Below are 8586 nucleotides of genomic sequence, written 5' to 3'. Positions count from 1 at the left end.
GGATAAAGTGAAAAAGGGGTAGGAATCTAAAAAGCTATGCTTCCTCCTACTCCTTTTCGAGCATTCTTTATTGATCTATTTATTTATTTATGTATTATTATTATTATTATTTATTTTATTTAAAATAATTATTCTTTGTTTGTTGGTTTATTTTTTTGTTTGTCTGTTGTATGGATTTATATATGGCACTTCAAGTGCTATCTGTTTTGCTTAATTTTCTTTTTGTTTTGGATGTTCGAAATAAAGATTAAAGATTAAAGACTATACCAGTTGCAGAAGCACATTTCTCACATTCCCCTTAACATTTTATCCACATATGCTTATAGTTATTATTACCTAAAAAAAAACTACAATAAAAGCTTCATTAAGCATGCATCAAAAGGGCTATAAAATGCATTAAAATACACGTGTCTGGATTTTTTTTCCTTTTATCTTTATTGTCATAATTATTATTACTATTACAGCTCAAGCCACATTCGTCATAAACTAATGCGCAAATCGGAAGATGTCACTCTTCAAAGTGAATCAAAAGCTTCAAAGCAGCGTTTCGAGTTTGGTACAATTGTGTTGAAGTGATTCATTGGTTCACGAGCCATCGCATTTGTTATCACTAAGGTTAATAAAATAATTAAATAGTTAAACAATAAGCAGTGTCATCATGACCGTGGACGCGCCCCTCACACCCGCGAAGAGGTAAAAAGAAGGAGAAGAAAAAGAAGAAGCAGCAGCAGCAGCAGAAGAAGAAGAAGCACCCGCGAAGAGGTAAAAAGAAGGAAGGAGAAGAAGAAGAAAAAGAAGCACCAGCAGCAGAAGAAGACGAAGAAGCAGCACCAGCAGAAGACGAAGAAGCAGCAGCAGCAGCAGCAGCAGAAGAAGACATTTTCAGTTCGCGGGAAATTGAAGAACTTCGAATGCCATCGAAGGTGGTCAAATGCACAGTCGGTGTAGGTACCTGGTCTACATCGGACGAAGCTTCAGTGTATGGGTGTTAGTTAAACGTGTTGCTAAAGCTGCAGCATGACGACATCATCGTTGGAGTACATCATTGGAGGTGTGCGGATCCAGTTCCCGTGCAAGGCGTATCCATCCCAGCTGGCCATGATGAATTCAGTATGTAAAACATGAATAAACACGTTCATGTTAGCTCAAAAGAACGCGCTCAATACGTTCAAGTTAAATGTTCGTGTAGACAGTCCTTTGCATTCCATAATATCTGAGCGAAGCGATGAGATTATGGAATGCTCTTTACAAAATGAAAATACAAATATTTGCCAGGGATAAAAACGGAACAGATGAGCAGGCTTCACATAACATTGTTGAAACTGGGTGGTTTTTATCCCTTTCCGTTTCGCCTTATATCTGTTTGTGTGCAGCAGCACCAAATTGTGATATCTTTAATATCTTGAGGGTTGTGTTGAATTACCAATGGGGAGTGCACCAGTCGCACTCCGCGGCATGAAACTAATACTGACTGTCTGTGCCAACTTACTCAATGTGTTAGTTTTTCTTCAGTTTGAAGGAAGGTACCGTAATTCCTCGTATATTACGGATAATTGGTTCCAAGACCACCCGCGATAGGCGAAGATCCGCAATGTAGAGAACATATATTGTTACACTATCCATAAAAAACTTGTATGAATCTTTATTGTATTTACAAACACTTTATTGAACTTTTAAATGTTTTTTTTGTATTTATAAACACTTTTGTAAACATTTTAAAGTCAAACTGCTTTTTATAAACATTCTTCTTTATTCAAATAAGAAAATAAAGATAATAAGAGTGAATATATTGTTACAATATCTGCACAAGACCTTTATGAGCCTTTATTGTAGCTTTATACACTTGATTGTTTTTTAAACACTTTTTTGTATTTTTAAACACTTGAGTAAAAATTTTAAAGTCAAACTGATGTTCAGAAACATTCTTATTTAAATACCGTAATTTTCGGACTATAAGTCACGGTTTTTGTCATAGTTTGGGTGGGGGGGCCACTTATACTCAGGAGCGACTTATATGTGATTTTCACAAATTTTCAAAATTCAAAAATCCGCGATGTAGTGAAGTAGTGAAACCGCGATAAACGAACCGCGATGTAGCAAGGGATTACTGTCATTTCAACTGCAAGTGACGTCACTCGTGCCACGCGGCGGTTGTTTACATAAAGGGCAAAGGATTCGATCACGGTATGACAAAGGGCCCCACGTACTACCGGCATCAATAGCGGCTTTATTTGTAAGTGACACGGAGGACTAAGAGTTTGAAGGATTTAATGATTTGGTGTGACACAGAAGATTTGAAAAACTATTATGGCTTTTACGCACGCCCGGTCCTTCTCGACGGGAGCTCTCTTTCACCTCCGTGGATGGGAGGCGGGGGCCGGCGCTCGGCTGGGTGGCTGTCTGGGGACGGTGGATGGGGCTCGGACATGGCTTTTACGCATGCACACTCCTATTTTATGGAACTCTCTTCAACCTCTGTGGATGGAAGTCGGGGGCCGGCGCTCGGCCGGGTGGCTGTCCGGGGACGGTGGATGGGGCTTGGACATGGCTTTTACGCACGCCCGGTTCTATTTATGGAGCTCTCTTCCACCTCCGTAGCTGGAAGTTCAGTAGTTGTTGGCTCGTTGAACTCTTGTTTTGTTAAATAAAGAGCCGTTTACCAAACCCACGTCTTTCCTGGTACTTTGTTAACAATACAATATAGTTATATACTAGATCTCTGCAGCGCACGCGCAGCGTTGTTGATATGAAGAACGAGAAATTTGATCGATGGATTTAATAATTTGGAGTGACACAGATGGTGTGATAATATTGTTTTAAAATGATAGTTATTTGAAATATACTTTATATATAAAGTACATTTATAATTCCGCGGCTGCGTACTGTTTTGATATGATAGTTATTTGAAATATACTAGATATATCGTTATATGGGTCTGTAGAAGAATTAGAATTGCAACTTACAACGGGTCCGACGTGAGCATATGCGGCGCATACGCGGCATTGTTTACATAAAGCACGATCAATGGATTTAATGAATTGGACTGGTTTTGCAGGTGAAGGCCATTTCAAGTTCCTCCCCTCTTGATCTTTTTAAACTGTTTTTCCACAAGTGTTGGCTTTAGCATGAGTCATTATCACGACTGGAAGCGTAAGGCAATTTCTTAACCCTCTTGAAGTTGCGCAGATTGTCCAACTCCTCCAGGATGGCACATCCATGCATGCTGTTCCAAGAAGATTTGATGTTTCTCCCAGTACAATCTCCAGAGCATGGAGGAGATTCCAGGAGACAGGCAGTTACTTTAGGAGAGCTGAACAGGGCTGTAGATGGTCCTCATCTCATCAGCAGGACCGATATCCGCTGCTTTGTGCAAGGAGGAACAGGTTGAGCACTGCCCGAGCCCTACAGAATGACCTTCAGCAGGCTACTGGTGTGAATGTTTTTTCCCAAACAGTCAGAAACAGACTTCACGAGGGTGGCCTCAGGGCACGACGTCCTGTAGTGTACCCAATGCACACTACTCAGCACCGTGGAGCTTGATTGGCATTTGCCATGGAACACCAGAATTGGCAAGTCCGCCACTGGCGCCCTGTGCTTTTCACTGATGAGAGCAGGTTTACCCTGAGCACCTGTGATAGACGTGAAAGGGTCTATAGAAGCCAAGGAGAGCGCTATGCTGCCTGCAACATCATTCAGCATTACTGGTTCGGCGGTGGGTCACTGATGGTCAAGAAAGGAATTTCCATGGAGAGACGAACAGACCTCTACAGGCTAGAGAACGGCAGTCTGACTGCCATTAGGTAGCGGGATGAAATCCTTGCACCCATGGTCAGACCCTACGCTGGTGCAGTAGGTCCTGCGTTCCTCCTGATCCACGAAATTCCCGGCCTCATGTGGCAAGAGTATGCAGACAGTATCTGGAGGATGAAGGAATTGATACAATTGAATGGCCCTCACGATCACCTGATCTAAACCCGATAGAACACCTTTGGGACATAATGTTTCGGTCCATCAGGCGCCACCAGGTTGCTTGTTAGACTTTGCAGGAGCTCACTGATGCCCTGAGACAGATTTGGGAGGACATCCCACAAGACACCATCCGTCGTCTCATTAGGAGCATCCCGCGGCGTTGTCAAGCTTGCATACAAGTATGTGGGGGCTACACAAGGTATTAAAAAGAGTTTTCAATTGCAGAAATTGAATTTAGGCAAAATGAACGAGCCTTCCACATCATTTTTTCACTTTGATTTTTGGGATGTCTATATACCGAGCCCTCTGTAGGCTGAAAACTTTTTTCCATCAAAAGATGTGGCATCCGTTTGTTCCTGAGACATTAAACTGTTCATATCAGTATAGATATCCAACTTTTTTTTTTCCACCATTGAAATCTGATTTGTATGTATGTACATGTGTGAGGCATACAGACCATCACGGACTACAAGCCCGCGCCACAGAGCTGTGAGGGCGACGTCCCTCTGCTCAACGAACTGAACCGCTTCTTTGCTCGCTTCGACGCTCAGAACGACACTTGCCTGCTGAAGACCCCTCCCCCTCCGGACGAGCAGCCCCTGTGCCTCTCTGCCGTTAGCGTGAGGAGGGCGCTTGCTGCTATCAACACCCGTAAGGCGGTGGGCCCGGACAACATCCCGGGACGGGCGCTGAAGGACTGCGCTGAGGAGCTGATGAATGTCTTCACGGACATCTTTAACATTTCCCTGCAGCAGGCCATCGTCCCGTCATGCTTCAAGGCTGCCACCATCATACCTGTGCCGAAAAATCCTGCTCCTTCCTGCTTCAATGACTACCGCCCTGTGGCACTGACCCCCATCGTCATGAAGTGCTTTGAGCGGCTTGTCTTGGCGCACGTCAGATCTGTTCTTCCTCCCACCTTTGACCCTTTCCAGTTTGCCTTCCGACCCAATCGGTCCTCTGAGGATGCCATCTGCTCTGGCCTCCAATCTGCCCTCACCCACCTGGAGAACAGGGACTCGTATGTGAGATTGCTGTTTATGGACTTCAGTTCTGCATTCAACACCATTGTTCCACAGCGTCTCATTTGCAAACTCGACAAGCTGGGCCTCAGTACCTCCCTTTGCAACTGGCTACTGGACTTCCTCTGTCAGAGGCTTCAAGTAGGCCGTGTGGGTGACAATGTCTGTCAGAGGGCTCAGGTGGTTCATGTTGGTGACACTATCTCCGGCAGCATCACGCTGAGCACGGGGGCCCCTTAAGGCTGCGTGCTCAGTCCGCTGCTCTTCACCCTGCTGACGCATGACTCTACAGCAGCAACAGCGTGCTGAAATATGCCGACGACACGACTGTGATTGGTCTGTTCACTCACTCACTGTGGTGGCGACGAGACTCACCACATATCGAAGGTCGACCTTTTGCCCGCGTGGTGCAGGGACCACAACCTTCTGCTGAACGTCAACAAGACCAAGGAGATTATCATATCACCACCCGCCGCTGACCGTTGACGGTGCTATGGTGGAGAGAGTGAGCAGCACCAGATTCCTGGGGGTGCACATCAGTGAGGACCTCTCCTGGACCACCAACGCTGCATCGCTGGCGAAGAAAGCTCAGCGCCGCCTGTACTTTCTGCGGAAACTCAGGCGAGCAAGTGCTCCTCCCGCCGTCATGACCACATTCTACCGTGGCACTGTTGAGAGCGTCCTCTCCTGTTGTATCGTTGTGTGGGGTGGTGGCTTCTCTGAGTACAACATGAAGGCCCTGCAGCGCATAGTGAACACTGCAAGTAAAATCATTGGGGCTCCATTCCCCTCCCTGAAGGACGTTTACGCCTCCTGTCTCACCCGCAAGGTGGCCGCGATCATGTGTGATGTGAGTCACCCCGCTTACTCTTTGTTTGAACTTCTGCCCTCTGGGAAAAGGTACAAATGAATGCGCTCCCGCACCACCAGACTCAAAAACAGCTTCATACTCCAAGCTGTCAGGATCCTGAATTCCCTCCACCCTCTGCTGCATGATGTCCTGTTCTTTTGCGCTAGGATCTGGGTGTCTGTTATTAGCACGCTTGCTCCATTTTGTTGCTCTTGTCTATTTATTTATTTATTTGGGTTATTTGCTTATTACTTATTCGTTGCTCGTTTTTACTCTTTGTGCTATTTGGTTGTAAGTGTTGTGTACTGTCTCTAGTCACGGTGGGAAACGTAATTTCGATCTCTTTGTGTGTCTTAACGTGTGAAGAAATTGACAATAAAGCAGACTTTGACTTGTGTGTGTGTATATATGTGTATATGTATGTATGTATATATGTATATATATATATATGTGTGTGTGTGTATATATATATATATATGTGTGTGTGTGTATATATGTGTATGTATATATATATATATATATATATGTTTGTGTGTGTGTGTGTATATATATGTATATATATATGTGTGTATATATATGTATATATATATGTGTGTATATATATGTATATATATATGTGTGTATATATGTATATATATATGTGTGTATATATGTATATGTATATATATGTGTATATAAATGTATATGTATGTATATGTGTATATATATATATATGTATGTATGTATATGTGTATATATATATATATATATATATATATATATATAATACAATATATATATACAATAGTGAATTAATCCATTAACTGTTCTAGTTTCTTGCTGCTACCCAGGATGGTTGTATCATCGGCAAACTATCAATTTTAATTTACTTGTAGTATTGCATATGTTGCTAATGCATGTATAATAGGAATAGCAAAGACCCCAGTACCGACTCCTGGGGGACACCACAAGTAATACGTTTAATCTGTGACCTGATATTACCCATTTGTACAAACTGCTGTCCTTGAATGATGTATGAATGTTATGAATACATATAAACACATGCACTTTAAACCAATGGGTATATGCATATGCCTTTTGCTGACAGGGAATTTGAATCCACCCCTTCAGTCCCTCTGAGGCCAACCATCAAAAGATGATTTCCGCCTGCATGTAACCCCAAGTCACTCTGTCGGCCCCTGCATGTAACCTCAAGTCCCTCTGTTAGCCTCTCTTCCGTGGGTTCTTTGTGGGGATCACCAAAGTCTCTACCTTAGGGGAAAAGAAAAAAGCTCATCCATGCTGGAGTCCACACAAAAAACAGTCCAGCCACAGTCACCACAACTGATTACATTCAAGCAAACACTCCACACACAAAAGCTGAACACCGTAGGTGCTCTCATCACATTCAACCACTAAGTCATAAACATTATAATGTATGTCTCAAACAACAGTCATACACATGTTAAATCTTTACTTTATTCTCCCCCTACTCTCGCTTTGTCCCTCAGCATTACTGACTACAATTCAAATCAGGATGAGGGAGGCGGGATCCTTCTGTTCTAAATTCCAAGCAGTTACTACTTCTGCTCAATTGATTGGTCATTGAGACTGGCGTTGTGCTAGTGTTGTCCAACATTTATTACTGAAATTTCTGGACTCTTGCTGGCGGTAGTCTATGCATTCTATTTAGTAAAATAACTTTATTTAGATCTATGCTTGTCAGAGCTCACAAAATAACTAGCCTGACGTCGGGCAACTAAGATTTTACACCATCTGCCCGACTGGCTGCTCTGCTGTCCTTCTGCGTGTTGTGTGCAGCCATGCAGCCCCTCGCTTACCCGCTCGCTTTCCCACTCTCCTGTTTGCTCACTCTCTTGTATGCAAACTGAGATGTCTCAAGGCTGTGGACATTTTCAACAGTCAACATTTTCTGACATTATAACAAGAAAATAATAAATACAATAAATCAACATTTGGACAAAACAAAATAGAAACCATATAATTGAGAGCATATCTCAATATCCCCACTTGCTCTCGCATTATAACCCCCCCCCCCAAAAAAAAAAAAAACCCACATTCATTCCATTGACATTTTAGTCTAGTTTAGTCAGTTTTAGTTAGACCCAAACATGGACTCAGCAAATTCTGACAAATTAAATATTGTTGCACGCTTGGTCATTACATCGACAACCATATGTTCAGTTGGACTACTGTAAGGACAGTTTACCAGTGGTAACATTGGACCGAATAAAGTAGGATTTAATATCCACATGTTTGCATCGCTGTCTTTTAACAGGATTCTTTGCTCATGCAATCGTGCCTTGATTGTCTTCAAAAACTACAGGTAGCATATACACATGCTTATCAATACCATTTAGCAGTTGTGTGAGGTATAGACACTCTTGGATAGTTGTAGCCAGATCAATATACTCTGCCTCACAAATAGAGATTGCTACAGTTGGCTGTCTTTTTGTCTTCCATGACACTAAAGTACCACCCTGAGATAGTTACACAATAACCAGTTGTACTACGTCGATCTACATCACTAGCCCAGTTTGCATCACTGTAGGCTTGTATACCCAGGTTTTCATTACGCTTTTGGTCGCATAACTTCTTCTCACTGGTACCCCTTAAATATCTTAGCACACGTTTAACTGTACAAAAATGTTAAACAGTAGGTTGATTTAAAATACTGCGACAGTTTACTTACCGTGTTTTCCGGACTATAAGGTGCATCTAAAAACCTAACATTTTCTCAAAAGC

At 42.7% G+C, this 8586-nt stretch overlaps 1 protein-coding gene across 2 annotated transcripts in view; it reads left to right on the top strand.

Annotated features, from left to right (window-relative positions):
• Positions 1-571: 571 nt before the first annotated feature.
• The window catches only part of brip1 (BRCA1 interacting helicase 1), a 129910-nt gene continuing 121895 nt past the window's right edge, over positions 572-8586 (top strand). For both annotated transcript variants that reach the window (XM_085915845.1, XM_085915844.1), the window contains exon 1: positions 572-1110. In XM_085915845.1, the coding sequence (XP_085771971.1) occupies positions 1018-1110 (93 nt within the window). In that variant the 5' untranslated portion in view covers positions 572-1017. The remainder of the gene's footprint in view (positions 1111-8586) is intronic.

Source organism: Syngnathus leptorhynchus, chromosome 7 (genome assembly GCF_054491065.1).
Source record: "Syngnathus leptorhynchus isolate UIUO chromosome 7, UIUO_Slep, whole genome shotgun sequence".
NCBI lineage: Eukaryota > Metazoa > Chordata > Actinopteri > Syngnathiformes > Syngnathidae > Syngnathus > Syngnathus leptorhynchus.
Note: the sequence above shows the minus strand (reverse complement) of the source record. Positions and strands in the feature narration are given on the sequence as shown.